A 17,257-nucleotide genomic window follows, 5' to 3' on the forward strand; every position below is an offset into this window, starting at 1 on the left:
TATCAACGAGCAAGCTAAATTTTCATAGCTATTTCCTTAATATCATTTTTCTATTAGTATATGTCTACTTTTACAAAAGTAAAAATGTATAATATAGTTTAATTGTAAATGGTCTCCTGTAAAGCAAGGTCAAATGGTGTAAAGGGGGAAGTCATGCCTGACAATTTACTACAACTCTTTGAGGAGGTAACAAGCAGCTTAGATGAAGGGGAAACAGAACACAATATATTGAGATTTCCAAAAGGCATTTGATTAGGTACTGCACAAAATGCTGTTTAGTAAGATAAGATCCCACAAGGTGGCACAGTGGTTAGCACTGCTGCCTCACAGCACCAGGAACTGTCTGTGTGGAGTTTGCACATTCTCCCTGTGTCTGCGTGGGTTTCCTCCGGGTGCTCCGGTTTCCTCCCACAGTCCAAAGATGTGCAGGTTAGGTGAATTGGCCATGCTAAATTGCCCGTAGTGTTAGGCGCAGGGGAATGGGCCTGGATGGGTTGCTCTTCAGAGGGTCAGTGTGGACTTGTTGGGCCGATGGGCCTGTTTCCACACTGTAAGTAAGTAATCTAATCTAAGTAATCTAATCTAGTTTATTAGCACAGATAAATGGTTAGCTAACTAATGCAAGATAGTTTGGATAAAGGGGACATTTTCAGGATGGCAATCTATAACTAGTGGAGTACCACAGGGATCAGTGCTGAGGGAATAAATATTTACAATAATATTAATGACTTGGATGATAGAAATAAATGAATGAGCTTCAAGATTGCAAGTGAAACAAAAATATGTGGGAAGGCAAGAGGAATGACACAGGAATCAACAAAGGGATATAGCCAGGTTAAATTAGTGGGCCACAACTTGACAGATGGAATATAATGTGGGAAAATGTGAGGCTATGCATTTTGGTGGGATGAATAAAAAGCTGAATATTATTTAAATTGGGAAAGATTGCAGAAAGCTGGAGCACAGAGGAATTCAAGGGCAGTCATACATGCATCATAAAAAGTTAGCATTCAAGTTTAGTGGCTAATAGGGAAGGAAAATGGAATGTTAATTTTTATTTCAACTGGAATGGGGTATAAAAATAGGGAGGTCTTGTTAAACCTATACAAGCCTCTGGTCTGACTAAAGCTGTAATACTGTGAACAGTTTTGGTCTCCCTTTCTAAGCAAAGGTATACTGGCATTGGATGCAATTCAGAGATTTGCTTGGTTGATCCTGGGCACAGTGGGGTTTCTTTTTATTAGGAGACGTTGAGTAGGTTAGGCTTCCATTGGAGTTTAGGAGACTGACAGAAGACCTTAGTTCAATAGAAGATTCTTAGGGGACTTGAGAGGGTAACTGTGGAGCACTTGTTTTTTCTTTGACAGTGTCTAGGACAAGAGGACAGTATTTCAGAGTAATAGGTGGCCCCATTTAAGACAGAACTGAGGAGAACATTTTTCTTCAAAGTAGAAAGTGAATCTGTGAAATTCTCTCTAACAGAGGGCTGCTACGTATATTTAAGGCTGAGAGAGACAGATTTCAAATCATTAAGGGTATTGAGTGTTTTAAGGATAGGGCATGGGAATGGACTTGAGGATGATCAAATTAGCTGTGATCTGATTGAATAGTGGTGCAGACTCAATGGGCCCAACATTTGCTCAAATGTTTCATGTTGTATGGGATCTGGCTGGAGACCTCCTGCTAAGTCTGCCTGGAGCCAAGCCTATGTGACCTTAGGGACATGGGTCCAGGACAAAACTGACTGAAAGTAAGTTACAATCTTCAATACCTGGACATGAAGAAGGTAGCAGCTGGCCTTACCACTGGCTAGGTGCACAGAATCTAAATGGCAGTCAGACTGATCATTTTGGGTTAGATAACTAACAAAAGGTGCTCCTATACCAAGCAGATGAAAAGCACTTTTAGATTAAGTACCAAGTAAAGGATTGATGAGGATTGTGAAGAGTTCAAGATTACAGAATAACCAGAAGGCGCCTTACAACAGGAAACTCATCTGACTATGCCCAAAGGGTTGAGTAAAGTGGGCTTTGTTCAAACGAACACTGGAAGATGCACAATGAAGCAGCAAGGAGAAGAGATTCCTTTAGAACTGGAAGGTGCCTTGGGCTTTAAACGTGAGACAACACTTCTGTAGAGATTGCAGTGTAAATGTAGAAACAGAGTATTACATTTTCAGTTGTGTGAAGAAATTACTTCGGAATTACTTTTCAGGCAACTAAAGCATAGAAAAGTTATGTTTAGTCTGGGCTTATTTTAAAAATGTAAAAACATGGAATCTTATTGTGTGGTTCTTTGAGTTAGTTACTGGGAAATTCATCTGTGTTGAAAAAATTATCAATCTCTACTGGGAACACAACACTATTTAAAATTTGTCTGTTGTAATGAATTGCAATTATTATTTTATTTTTGTATATTTCTATTTTTAACAAAGTACTGGCCTAATGAAGTTTATTGAAGTTTTTGTTTGCATGTATTGCTGACACAGTTCGAGATTATTGCTAAAATAGATTAATGAGATTAAAGCAACAAGTTACTTGCATGAATTTTAATCTTTTGAAATTTGAATTTGTTTTGGGGTATAAAGTAATGTGGAGAAATCTTCAACTCTTTGCATCTTGACTCCATAATAGAGCATGAGGACCAACAACTTTACTCCTAGAAGGCAGTTCTCGAGCAATCTTCTTAGTTATCTTCTCTTTATTTCTAAGTGGCACTATTCTGAAACTGCAATGTTTCAATTTTAACATGAGGCTACAAATGTTCTATCTCGAGGTAGGAACCTCAGTTAAAGATCTTTTTCGTACCTTGTTATCTGAGAAGTACAAACTTAACTTACTTTTGCTTTGGGTGGGGCTTTTATTGTCCAGATGCAGTCAATTGCTTCACCTGGTTTTATTTTCTCCTCTTGTTCCACTTGACTGGAGTGAATAATGCCGTCAGGCCCTGATAGTTCAAACTGACAATCTGGCAAGACAAAATTATAATATTTACTGGAAAATTTAATTAAAACACTTTAAATAAATCAAAATTTTCATAAAGGTTCATCCTGAACATGTAATAGTAATAAAATACCTGGAATTGGGTTCAAGATTCCACCAAGATAGATAAAGTCAGGATCTGTAAAAGTAGGAAATGTATTTTTAATTTTGATGACATGCTAAACTACATAACATTTGATGACTTCCATAAAAACTTGTCTTTTAGAGGAACCTGGTACGCAAGAAAATGGTCAGAAAGAAATGAAGTCAGGATACAAGAATGTATATATACCGAGGATAGTAAATAAGATTGGTTGAGGTACAGACACGATTGCCTTTTGGAAGTATGATATTGTAGCTATATTAGAGCCAAGAATGAGCAAAACTGGGTGTTAAGTATTCCTGGGAATAAGTTGGTCATGGAAAGACAGAAACAGAAGGAAAGGAGGAAGAGAGTATTGGTCAAGGAGGGAACTGCAGTGTTGAAGAAAGAGGAAGTCCCAGAGAGTTCAGGACAGAGTGAAGGAATAAAAAATTATAATCACATTGTTCGGTACAATCTATGTACCAGCAACTAGCAGAAAGGATATAGGATGTGTAGAGTCCAACAAGAACAAATGCAATTTTGGACCTGATCCTTGGAAATGACATGGGCCAAGTTGATCAAGTGACAATTCGGGAACATAGAACATAGAAAAATACAGCGCAGTACAGGCCCATTGGCCCTCGATGTTGTACCGATCCAAGCCCACCTAACCTACACTAGCCCACTATCCTCCATATGCTTATCCAATGCCTGTTTAAATGCCCATAAAGAGGGAGATTCCACCACTGCTACTGGCAGGGCATTCCATGAACTCACGACTCGCTGAGTAAAGAATCTACCCCTAACATCTGTCCTAAACCTACGACCCCTTAATTTAAAGCTATGCCCCCTCGTAAGAGCTGACTCCATACGTGGAAAAAGGTTCTCACGGTCAACCCTATCTAAACCCCTAATCATCTTGTACACCTCTATCAAGTCACCCCTAAACCTTCTTTTCTCTAGTGAAAACAGCCCCAAGTGCCTCAGTCTTTCCTCATACGATTTTTCTTCCATACCAGGCAACATCCTGGTAAACCTCCTCTGCACCTGTTCCAATGCCTCCACATCCTTCCTATAGTATGGCGACCAAAACTGCACACAATATTCCAGATGCGGCCGCACCAGAGTCTTATGCAACTGCATCATGACCTCAGTACTCCGGAACTCAATTCCTCTACCAATAAAAGCCAGTACGCCATATGCCTTCCTCACCGCACTATTTACCTGGGTGGCAACTTTCAGAGATCTGTGTACATGGACACCAAGATCCCTCTGCTCATCCACACTACCAAGTATCCGACCATTAGCCCAGTACCCCATCTTTTTGTTATTTTTCCCAAAGTGAATCACCTCACACTTAGCTACATTGAATTCCATTTGCCACCTTTCTGCCCAGCTCTGCAGCTTCTCTATATCCTGCTGTAACCTGCCAGATCCTTCCTCACTGTCAACAACTCCTCTGACTTTCGTATCATCCGCAAACTTGCTCACCCAACTTTCTAACCCCTCTTCCAGGTCATTTATAAAAATGACAAACAGCAATGGTCCCAAAACAGATCCTTGCGGAACACCGCTAGTGACGGCACTCCATGAAGAAACTTTGCCATCAACTACTACCCTCTGTCTTCTTCCATCCAGCCAATTTCTAATCCAAACCTCCAACTCACCCTCAATGCCATATCTCTGTATTTTCTGCAGTAGCCTACCATGGGGGACCTTATCGAACGCCTTACTAAAATCCATATATACCACATCTACCGCTTTCCGCTCATCAACCTCCTTCGTCACCTTTTCAAAGAATTCAATAAGGTTTGTGAGGCACGACTTGCCCTTCACAAAACCATGCTGACTATCCTTGATCATATTATTCCTATCCAGATGTTCATAAATCCTATCCCTTACAATTCTCTCTAAGACTTTGCCCACAACAGAAGTGAGACTCACCGGCCTATAGTTACTAGGGTTATCCCTACTCCCCTTTTTGAACAAGGGAACCACATTTGCTATCCTCCTGTCTTCTGGGACTACTCCTGTAGACAAAGAGGACATAAAAATCAAGGCCAATGGCTCTGCATTCTCCTCCCTTGCTTCCCAGAGAATCCTAGGATAAATGCCATCAGGCCCAGGGGACTTATCTATTTTCACCCTTTCCAGAATTTCCAATACCTCTTCTCTACATACCTCAAAGCCATCCATTCTACTTATTTGTGACTCAGTGTTCGCATCGACGACAATGCCCTGTTCCTGAGTAAATATTGAAGAAAAGTATTCATTCAGTGTCTCCCCAATCTCTTCCGCCTCCACACGCAACTTCCCACTACTATCCTTGACTGGACCTATTCCTACCCTAGTCATTCTTTTATTCCTAACATACCTATAGAAAGCCTTAGGGTTTTCCCTAATCCTACCGACTAAGGACCTTTCATGTCCCCTCCTTGCTGCTCTTAGCTCTCTCTTCAGGTCCTTCCTGGCTATCCTATAACTCTCAATCGCCCCAATTGAACCTTCATGCCTCATCTTTACATAGGCTGTCCTCTTCCCTTTAACAAGGGATTCCAATTCCTTATTAAACCACGGCTCCCTCACACGGCCCTTTCCTTCCTGCCTGACAGGTACATACTTATCAAGGACACTCAATAGTTGCTCCTTGAACAAGCTCCACATATCAATTGCGCCCTTCCCTTGAAGCCTACTTTTCCAAGCTACGCATCCTAAGTCGTGCCTCACTGCACCATAATTTCCCTGCCCCCAGCTATAACTCTTGCCCTGCGATGCACACTTATCCCTCTCCATCACTAGAGTAAAAGTCACCGAATTGTGGTCACTGTCCCCAAAGTGCTCACCTACCTCCAATTCTAACACCTGGCCTGGTTCGTTACCCAGAACCAAATCCAGTATGGCCTCACCTCTTGTTGGCCTGTCTACATACATTTAGGAACATTTAGGAGACAACGATCATTGTGTCATAAAGTTCAGAATGGTGGTGGGGAATGGCATGCAACAATCCAGAGTGAGAAACATCAATTGGTGGAGAGCTGGCTTCACTGGGACAAAGGCAGAGCTAGGGAAGATTGCCTGGAACAAGAGGTTGGTGGAAAACATTAGTGAGCACTGGGCTATCTTCAAAGCGGAAATGGTTTATGTACAGTCAAGATTTATTCCCTCAAATGGGGAAGGTAGAACAAAGAAATCCAGAGCAAGTGAATGCCAAAAGAGGTGAAATTTAACATTAATAAAAAAAGTGTGCTTATGACAGCTGTAAAGTTAAAAAAATGCAATCGAGAAACCAAAATAAATATTGAAAGGATAGAGGGCAGATGAAAAAACAAATGAGAGAATTATGAGAAAAGAGTAGCAGCTAATATAAAGGGAATTCCAAAGTCTTCTATAAGCATATAAATTGTAAAAGAATGATTAAAAGAGGAATAGGGCCAATTGGAAATCAAAATGGGGATTTACACATCGAGATTGAGGGCTTGACAGAAATGTTAATTGAATACTTTGCATCTGTCTTTAGAAGAGCAGAAGATGCTACCTCAGTCATTGTGATTGAGGAGGACACTGTATTACTAGAAGGATTTTAAAACATAAAAAAATGAGAAGTCTTGCATAGACTATCAGTATTAAAGTGGACAAAGCACAGGGATCGGTTGATCTACATCCAAGGATTTTGAAGGAAATAAGAGTCGAAGCTGTGAGGGCATTGGCCATGATCTTTCTGTCTTCCTTTGACTTGGAGGAGGTGCCTGAAAGCTGGAGAATTATAAATATTACAGCTTATTCAAGAAAGGTTGCCAGGACAATCTCAGCTATGTAGACCAGTCAGTTTAAAATTGGTGGTGAGGAAGCTTCTATTCAGGATAGTATTGGCAATCACATTGGAAGGGTGGGTTAATTAGGAAGAGTAAGCATGAATTTCTACTGGTGTAATGGTGTTTAATGAACGTGATGGCGTTTCCTTAAGAGATAACAGAAATAGTTGATGAGGGTAATGTTGTCTATGTGGTATAACTGGATTTTCAAAAGGTATTTGATATAGTGCCACCACAACAGACTTGTGAGGAAAATTATAGGTCATGGTAGAAACAAGGGATAGTAGCAATGTGAATGCAAAATTGTATGAGTGATAGAAAATAGAGAGTAATAGTCAAGGAAAGTTCCAGACTGGAGGAAGGGTTATATGGAGTTACTCAGGGGTTGATGTTGGGACCCTTGATTTTCCTAATAAGGTATTTATGATCTGGATCTTGGTTTACAGGGGTCAATTTCAAAGTTTTCAAATGATGTGAAACTTGGAAGAGTTGTAAACTGTGAGGAGGACAGCATTGAACTCTAGAAAGACATTAACACGTTGGTGGAGTGGCCAGATCAGAGGCAGCTGAGGTTCAATGCAAAGGAGCGAGATGATGAACTTTGGTAGGAAGAATATTGAAAGACCATATAGTACACAGGGTACAATACTAAAGGGGGAAACAGTGGCACTTTTAGTGTATGTGCATAACTCATTGAAGGTGGAGAGAGCAGTTAATAAAGCACAGAGTGTCCTTGACTTTATTAATAGGGGCAGAGTGTACAGGAGCAAGGAGATGGTGTTGAACTTATAAAAGACATTTGTTAAACCTCAGCTGGAGTATTGTGCACAGTTGTGGGCACCACATCAAATGAAAGATGTAAATGTATTGGAGTGTGCAGAAGCGATTTTCAAGAATAGCTCCAGGAATGAAAAACTTTGGTTATGAGGATAGATTGAAGGAGTTGGAAAGAAGAAGGCTGGGAGGATATTGATAGAGGTTGTCAAAACCATGAGGAGGCTCGATAGAGAAGTTAGGGGAGACGCTGTTCCTGGTTCAACCTCTATCTGCCTGCACTTGTTTGTATATGGCTTACCTACAGAAATCATTATCCCGGCATACGAAGGCTACTTTAAAACTATCTCCTTCTCCATTAACTTGTATTATGAAGGTCTGCAGTACAAATGTCATGAGGATATTATCAACTTCTAGTTCCCTTTAAGTGACAGCATCTTGATTAGAGCATGCATTGCCAATATTGACTGTTGTTGAATCAAAATATTGGAATCCCTTAAAAAACACCTTTGTGTAAGCATTATTATTACAATATACTCAATGAAAAGACTCATTGCTACTTTTGTCTGAAGGAGCAATAAAAGTGTCCATTACAACCCAACAACATTTTATTTTCAAATTAGGCTGTGGCTGAAGCTTTCATTACATTTGGTTCATATAAATCAAACAGTGGATGTACTAAACAGAACTTTCAACTTGACCTTCAATGAATGGTGGCAGATCAGCTAACCATTCTACATTCCATCTGATTTACTTTTTATAGAACAATAAATCAGGAACAGTGAATAATGAATGGCTACATTGCTGCCTCCCATTTCATGCCCTTATCACAGTTGATAGTGTACCATTGAAAACCTTCTAAATGCCAATAAATTAGTTACCTGGTACAAATGAGTATTTTGCTCGAAATCCAAAACCTTCTAACTCCTCATCCGAGGTAAATTTTATCCATAAGAACCTTCCAGATGATTTAATGAGCGATGGTCTTTTTTGACCACAGTAACGGTTTATCACACGAGAGAATCCAAATGGTCCATCTCTGACTTCCAAGTGGTCAAATCGACAATCCCATGAAGGTTCAATGCTATAAGGTTCATCAAAAGTGAGTTCAATTCGCTGGCGTGGGGCCGCTGCAAATACAGCAAAATAGCAACAAACATAATTCTTGGAGGCTAAAGAATACAAGTTGGCTTCTAGATATGTTCAGTTATAGAAAGGAATGTTCTCATCATTTGAGAACATTTTGAACAGAAGGGCTATCACTGTGTAACATGGTGACAAACTTGCAGTTTAGCAATCCTAAATTATGCATCATTGTTCAAGCAAATGCTGTAGATAACTCCTACTGATAAATATGGGCAGATTTGTGTTGAGAATTGACACCAAATTTCAACTAGTGCCAATGAGTTAGATGAAGTGAACTAGTCCCATTACCTTCCAGTATGTAGATACATTCTCTGTTGGGAGGGTAAGCATTTGGGTAATTCGGTGAAGCAAAATATCCGCCATTGTCATTCCGAACCCAAACTCCACATTGCTTTCCAGACTTGTGATGTGGTATAGTGTTCTGGAACTCTGCAAATGAAATGATTTCAGTTTATACTGAGGCACTGTTGATATGCTTGGGTAGGTGGACCACAAAGCCCAGAACATGGTTCATGCTAAACAGATGCAGTTATATAATAATTAAATAGAGATTATGATATTTTGGATTCAGTATACAAATGTGAGCTGCTAATGCAGGTCAACTACATGCTTTGGTCATGAGCAACCACCGTTTGCAGTGTGCAGATGTAAGAATGGGCAGGAAAAGGAGCAGGCAGAGATTGGTAAAAAAATCTACTGAGTATGGTTTGTGAATAAAAGATAGCCACCAAAATGGTAAATCATGGGTATGGTGTAAATATGAATGGTTAGAAGCAGATTTTAGAGACACTCAATTGGAAGTGTATTATTTGCACTCAGTTTTCAGCATAATTCCATGTGTAAAGGGAGACTGTTAGCTACAGAATAGGCAAACTGTAAGTAAATGAAATTTAAAGAATGGGAACAATTATACTAGAGACTTAAACTAGATCTGAAAAAGTTACAGAAAACCTTTGGGAAAAGTCACCAACCCATTTGCTAAGGCTGAAGGAGCACTAGATGATTAAAACCAAAAGGTAAATGTAATGTAAAGGAGTCAATGTATAAGCATAATTAGGTGAGTAGGGGGCAGAAAAGACCCTTGTGCTCTTCAAAACCCTAGCCACTATTCTTTATTTTCCCCTTTCAAGGGGTTTGACAAGTAGAGGCCAAGAGGATAATTCTTCTTGAAGGGTAATGTTGAACTGGGGACAAAGTTTCAATATATGGGTTGTCCCACTAAATTATGAAATTTGGATAATTTTCTTTCTCTCAAAGTTGTTAGTCTGTGGAAATTTCTTCTTTGGGGAGTACTGGAGACTGGATCATTGAATATGTTCAAGGTTCAGTTAGTCAGAGTTTTGATTAACAGCAGATTCAAGGATTATTGGGTGCAGTGGACAAGAAAGTGGAATTGAGACCACAATCAGATCAGCCATGATCTTTTAAATGGCAGAATAGGCTTGAGGGGCAAGGTGGTCTATTCTTACTCCTAATTCTTATATTCTTGTATTCACACTGCAGCTTACCATTATTGTCACTGGACATGCCATCTCTATGTGTATTGACGGCATAGTTCTGCAGTTGATTCTCTGATGATCTGGACCCTGCAAAGATAAGTCACCATGATCATTGCCAGTTAGGTATGCTGGGGTTTTACTTGTAATTGGTAGCATCTTGATGGGTACTGCCAATCAGTTTATGCTAGATGTGACAACTTCTTCCTCACAGCTCCACTGAAAGCAATAGATTCTGTGCTTGGCGTGCTGTTGGTAAAGCATCCAGTATTGTGGTTAGTCTGATATTCACATATACTGGTGCCAATCCAAATCAGAATAGTATTACAGTACAGAATGAGACAGTTTAGATTTTCGGCCCTTCACGCCTATATTGGTTCCCTGAAAGAGCATTTTAGTAATCCCATGCCTCCCTTCAATCTGCAAAGTTCTGCAATCTTTTCGCTTCTAGCATTTAACCAATTTTCTTTTAGAAAGTTATTACTGAATCTGCTTCCACCATTCAGACAGCAAGCATGAGCATCAATGAGATCGATCACCTCATGTTACATCAGCACAATGGAAGGAGATAACTGATAATGGCTGGTAAGTATAGTTAGTCCTGATCAGTTACACTTTATGCTTATTTCTGGTAAGTTTAAATAATAAAAATAAATCCTTTAACCAAACAAATGTATATCCAGTGCTATGTGGGAACCACAAGTTATATTTCATGCTACAGTCAGCTTGAGGAGTTGATGCTTCATTGTGGGAGCTTAAGTAACAGCTAATTTGAAGTTGAGCGCCACATTGTTAGCATGTTTCAGGAGATAGTCACTCTAGTGTTGAGGCAGAGAGGGAAAGGGTCACTACCTTGTAGATAAGAAAGGCCAAGCAAGTAGTGTAGGAGACCCGTCAATGCATCTTGCTCTACTACTGGTTTTCAGTTCTAATTACTGGTGAGACAATGGTTATATTCCCAGTGGAATTACAATCAAGTGCTTTACATCATGATGTCTCAAGTATCAGGGTGAAAAGGTAGGGCTGGTTTCAGGGCAATGGGGCCTGCATAAACGACTGGGATTGCACCAAAACAGGAGCACGACCAGTACTGTGGGGGGATTTGCTCGTGCTATTGCAGAGGGTTTAACTTAGCAGGGGGCCTGGAGCCTGGACACATGTTCAAAAAGGAGATAAGCAAAGCTTGAAATGGAAAGCAGCAAGTTAGTAAACAAGTGTGGAAAATTGTGGAGACAAAAGGCTCGAAAATAAAAAAAAAGTTTGGCAGTCAGTATGATCCTGTTGGCAAACCATAAACTGAGTTTATGGAATGACCCCCAAATGAAGAAATTAGCATTAAGTTTTCATTTATGATACCTTCTACTTTAATAGAATCAAAACCAACCTAAATTAAACATGAACTAACAAACAAATGTTACTTCAAATAAAAGGTAAATTTCACTTTAAATAGTTGATTAAACCACTCACATCACTCTCCATATGGCAGCAGGTGCCAAATCTTTTCTGCAATATGGTCTTTATTCATGAAAGGCAGGTTGGGAGTCTGAGAACAGCATCTCCAAGTTTCACAAATACAATCATCATAAGTGAAGTATGCTTCTATGAACTTGATTCGGAGATGCCGGTGTTGACTGGTGTGTACAAAGTTAAAAGTAACACAACACCAGGTTATAGTCCAACAGGTTTAATTGGAAGCACACTAGCTTTCGGAGATACAATCACCTGATGAAGGAGCGTCGCTCCGAAAGCTAGTGTGCTTCCAATTAAACCTGTTGGACTATAACCTGGTGTTGTGTGATTTTTATCTATGAACTTGGTCTCCTTCGGCTCTTAGCCTCAATCAACTAACCAGTAAGACTCTGGTTCATGATTTGGCCACTTTTTGGAAAATTTCCAGCTCTCTAGCATCTCCAAGCTTTTCAAACATCTCTTAAGGTTTTTAATCCTTTTTAATTGTTCATATGTTGCCTCCAGAATCCTTTTCAAACCAAAACATAAAAATTTACCTCTTCTGGAGAGAAACGTATTTCCATGAGCAGCGTGGTGGCACAGTGGTTAGCATTGCTGCCTCACAGCACCAGAGACCTGGGTTCAATTCCCACCTCACGCAACTGTCTGTGTGGAGTTTGCACATTCTCCCCGTGTCTACGTGGGTTTCCTCCGATTGCTCCAGTTTCCCCCCACAGTCCAAAAATGTGCAGGTTAGGTGAATTGGCCATGCTAAATTGCCTGTAGTGTTAGGTGAATGGGGTAAATGTAGGGGAATGGGTCTGGGTGGGTTGCTCTTCGGAGGGTCGGTGTGGACTTGTTGGGCTGAAGGACCTGTTTCCACACTGTAAGTAATCTAATCTAATCACTTCTCACAAGAATTGTTTGTTTCTGTTTCTGTTTCTGTCTCTGTCTCCCAGTCTTCTATTTGTATCCTGACTGTCTTTTCCCTGGACCATATCAGAGCTTGGGCTCACACGTGGCAAATAACATTTGTGCCAACCAATGACTTTCTCCAAGAAGACACGATCCAACTTTCATCAGAGTAGGTATGAAGCTTAGAATACTGAAAGTAATTCATTTTCTGACTGTCCAAATCCTGACCACCATCTACAAAGCACAATGAATGTGATGGAATCTCCTCAATTGCTTGGGTGAGTACAGCTCAAACAATCATCAAGAAGCTTGACACTGGACAAAACAATCTGCTTGATTGGCACCACATTCAAAAATATCCACTCTCTCCACCACCAATGGCACGCAGCGTGCCCCAACTACAAGATGAACTGCAGAAATTTGCCAATGATCCTTAGACAACACCTTTCAAGGTGAAGAATAAGGACAGAAAACACATGGGAACACTAACACTTATCTCCAAGCCACTCACTATCCAGACTTGGAAATATATAACCACTTAGAGTCATAGAGTCATAGAGATGTACAGCACGGAAACAGACCCTTCGGTCCAACCCGTCCATGCCGACCAGATATCCCAACCCAATCTAGTCCCACCTGCCAGCACACAGCCCATATCCCTTCAAACTCTTCCCATTCATAGACCCATCCAGATGCCTTTTAAATGTTGCATTTGTTCTAGCCTCCACCACTTCCTCTGGCAGCCCATTCCAGACATGTACCACCCTCTGTGTGAAAAACTTGTCCCTTAGCGCTTTTATATCTTTCCCCTCTCACCCTAAACCTATGCCCTCTAGTTCTGGACTCCCCAACCCCAGGGAAAAAGACCTTGTCTATTTACCCTATCCATGCCCCTCCTGATTTTATAAACCTCTATAAGGTCACCCTCAGCCTCTGACACTCCAGAGAAAACAGTCCTAGTCTATTCAACCTCTCCCTATAGATCAAATCCTCCAAACTTGGCAACATCCTTGTAAATCTTTTCTGAACCCTTTCAATTTTCACAAACATTCTTCCGATAGGAAGGAGACCAGAATTACATGCAATATTCCAACAGTAGACTAACCAATGTCCTGTACAGCTGCAACATGACCTCTCAATACTCTGACCAATAAAGGAACATCTTCTTCACGATCCTATCTACCTACAACTCTACTTTCAAGGAGCTATGAACCTCCATTCTAAGGTCTCTTTGTTCAGCAATATTCTCTAGGACTTTACCAATAAGTATATAAGTCCTGCTAAGACTTGCTTTCCCAAAATGCAGCACCTCACATTTATCTAAATTAAACTTCAACTGCCATTCCTCAGACCACTGGTTCATCTGATCAAGATCCCATTGTAATCAGAGGTAACCTTCTTCACTATCCACTAGACCTCCAATTTTGGCGTCATCCGCAAACTTACTAACTATACCTCAAGCTCATATCCAAATTATTTATATAAATGACAAAAGGTAGTGGAACCAGCATTGATCCTTGTGGTACTCCACTGGTCACAGGACTCCAATTTGAAAAACAACCCTCCAACCACCACGCTCTGTCTTCTACCTTTGAGCCAGTTTATATCCAAATGGCTAGTTCTCCCTGTATTCCATGAGATCTAACCTTGCTAACCAGTCTCCCATAGGAAAGCTTGTTGAATGCCTTACCAAAGTCCATATAGATCACATCTACTGCTTTGCCCTCATAAATCCTCTTTGTTACTTCTTCAAAAAACTCAATCAAGTTTGAGAGGCATGATTTCCCAGAGAGGGTGCAGAATGTTCTCAAGGGGCAGAGAGCCCAGCAGGAGGTCATTGTACTCATCGGAACCAACAACATACGAAAGGAAAAGGTTGAGATTCTGAAGGGAGAATACAGAGTTAGGCAGGAATTTAAACAGGAGGTCCTCGAGAGTAGTAATGTCTGGATTACTCCTGGTGCTACGAGCTAGTGAGGGCAGGAATAGGAGGACAGAGCAGATGAATTCATGGCTGAGGAGCTGGTGTATGGGAGAAGGATTCACATTGTTGGATCATTGGAATCTCTTCTCGGGTAGAAGGACGGATTGCACCTAAATTGGAAGGGGACTAATATATTGGCAAGGAGATTTGCTAGAGCTGCTTGGGAGGATTTAAACTAGTAAAATGGGAGGGGGGTGGGACGCAGGGAGATAGTGAGGGAAGAGATCAATCTGAGACTGGTACAGTTGAGAAAAGAAACGAGCCAAACAGTCAGGGCAGGGAGGTGCAAAGCAGAGAACAAGGTAAGACTGATAAATTAAACTGCATTTATTTCAATGCAAGGGTCCTAACAGGGAAGGCAGATGAACTCAGGGCATGATTAGGAATATGGGACAGGGATATCATAGCAATTACAAAAACGTGGCTCAGGAATGGGCAGGACTGGCAGCTTAATGTTCCAGGATACAAATGCCACTAGAAGGATAGAAAAGGAGGCAAGAGGGGGAGCGGTGTTTTTCATAAGGGATAGCACTACAGCTGTACTAAGGGAGGATATTCCCGGAAATACATCCAGGGGAAGTTATTTGGGTGGAACTGTAAAATAAGAAAGGGATGATCGCCTTATTGGGATTGTATTATAGACCCCCTAATAGTCAGAGGGAAATTGAGAAACAAATTTGTAAGGAGATCTCAATTATCTGTAAGAATAATAGCGTGGTTATGGTAGGGGATTTTAACTTTCTATAAGACCATAAGACATAGGAGTGGAAGAAAGGCCATTTGGCCCATCGAGTCCACTCCACCATTCATTCATGGCTGATTGTCATTTCAATAACACTTATCCGCACTCTTCCCATAGCCCTTAATTCCTTGCGAGATTAAATATTTATCAATCTCTGCCTTGAAGACATTTAACATCCCGGCCTCCACTGTGCTCCGTGGCAATGAATTCCACAGGCCCTCCACTCTCTGGCTGAAGAAATGTCTTCTCATTTCTGTTCTAAATTGACCCCCTCTAATTCTAAGGCTGTTCCCACGAGTCCTAGTATCCCCGCCTGACGGAAACAATTTCCCACCCTTTCTAAGCCAATGTATTATCTTGTAAGTTTCTATTAAGATCTCCCCTCAACTTTCTAAACTCTAATGAATACAATCTTTACATTCCTACTCTCTTGAGATAAATTACAACATTACATTTGCTTTCTTAACCACGGAATCAACCCGCAAGTCAACCTTTAGAGAATCCTGGACTAGCACTTCCAGATCCCTTTGTACTTTGGCTTTATGAATTTTTTCATCATTTAGAAAATAGTCCGTCCCTGTATTCTTTTTTCTGAAATGCAAGATCTTACATTTTCTCATATTGAATTACATCAGCCATTTCTTGGGTCACTCTCCTTAACTGTCTAAATCTTTCTACAGCCTCTCCATCTCCTCAAAATTACCTGCCTGTCCACCTAACTTTGTATCACCGGTGAACTTCGCCAGAATGCCCCCAGTCCCATCATCCTGATCATTAATATATAAAGTGAATAGCTGCGGCCCCAACACTGAACCCTACGGGACACCATTGTCACTAGCTGCCATTCCGAAAAATAACCTATTATCCCAACTCTCTGCCTTCTGTCAGACAGCTAATCCTCAATCCATGTCAGTAGCTCACCTTGAAAACCATGGGCCCCGCACCTTACTCAGCCGCCTACCATGAAGCACCTCATCAAAGGCCTTTTGGAAGTCTAGGTAGATAACATCCATCAGGTTTCCCTGGTCTTACCTACATGTTACCTCTTCAAAGAATTCTAACAGGTTGGTCAGGCACTAAATTTTTGTTGACTTGTTCTAATAAACATAGACTGGAACTGCCATAGTGTTAAGGGTTTAGAGGAATGTGTTAAGCATGCACTTCCTCAGTGTCACTGAGGAAAAAAAATCCTTGAATTAGTGAATTATGGTATAAAGGTATTCTAGTATTTACAAATTCAAAGTCATCTAGTTTCTCAACCAGATCTTCAGCTCTCATCTGTATATCTCTGTTTTGATTCCAGAAGAGTCCCTCTCCTCCTATTCATAAGCCTACAGAAGTCTTTGGATTCCTTTTTATGTTAGTTGTCAGCTTTTCTCATTCTCTTTGTTTTTGCAGCTCATATTTAATATTTCATTTCCCCTCTGAACATTGCTTAGTCTGGTTCTCACTTCTATTATCAACCCAACACCCTTTTCTGCTTCAAATTACTCTCTACCTCTTATCCTCCAGGGAGCTTTGACTTTGTTTGTTATGTTGTTTCCCTTCATGGAAATATAACCCAACTTACAGACGATCTCCTCTTTAGCATTTTGGTGGTATAGACTTGAGTGTTGTTGAAAGAAGACATATTTTCTCAAAGCTTTTTTGTCTTGAAGTCCTCAGAACAATTTCGAAGAATGACTAAAGTCAAGGTCATACAACATTTATACAGTATGAGAAGACAGTGCTGATTGATTGGATTGGTAGAAATATTGCCATGGACAATGTACCAGTTAATAATAACTGACAGTAAGTGACCAAACTGTGTTTGAATTTTAAAGTAAGCAGTTTGGTTCTGATTGGGCAAGGCATTGGCCAGAGGAATAAACCA

The 17,257-nt window shown here is 40.6% G+C and overlaps 1 protein-coding gene across 4 annotated transcripts in view; it reads right to left on the bottom strand.

Moving 5' to 3' along the window:
- Nucleotides 1–17,257, bottom strand: part of LOC122558393 (neuropilin and tolloid-like protein 2) — a 46,676-nt gene that overhangs the window by 17,015 nt on the left and 12,404 nt on the right. For 2 of the 4 annotated variants that reach the window (XM_043706913.1, XM_043706914.1), the window contains 5 exons: nucleotides 10,307–10,384; nucleotides 9,087–9,227; nucleotides 8,534–8,782; nucleotides 3,076–3,120; nucleotides 2,840–2,967 (listed from right to left, as the gene is read on the bottom strand). In XM_043706913.1, coding sequence (XP_043562848.1) covers nucleotides 2,840–2,967; nucleotides 3,076–3,120; nucleotides 8,534–8,782; nucleotides 9,087–9,227; nucleotides 10,307–10,384 — 641 coding nt within the window. The remainder of the gene's footprint in view (nucleotides 1–2,839; nucleotides 2,968–3,075; nucleotides 3,121–8,533; nucleotides 8,783–9,086; nucleotides 9,228–10,306; nucleotides 10,385–17,257) is intronic. The other 2 variants (XM_043706915.1, XM_043706916.1) reach the window with 1 other exon arrangement.

Source organism: Chiloscyllium plagiosum, chromosome 17, assembly GCF_004010195.1.
Source record: "Chiloscyllium plagiosum isolate BGI_BamShark_2017 chromosome 17, ASM401019v2, whole genome shotgun sequence".
Taxonomy (NCBI): domain Eukaryota; kingdom Metazoa; phylum Chordata; class Chondrichthyes; order Orectolobiformes; family Hemiscylliidae; genus Chiloscyllium; species Chiloscyllium plagiosum.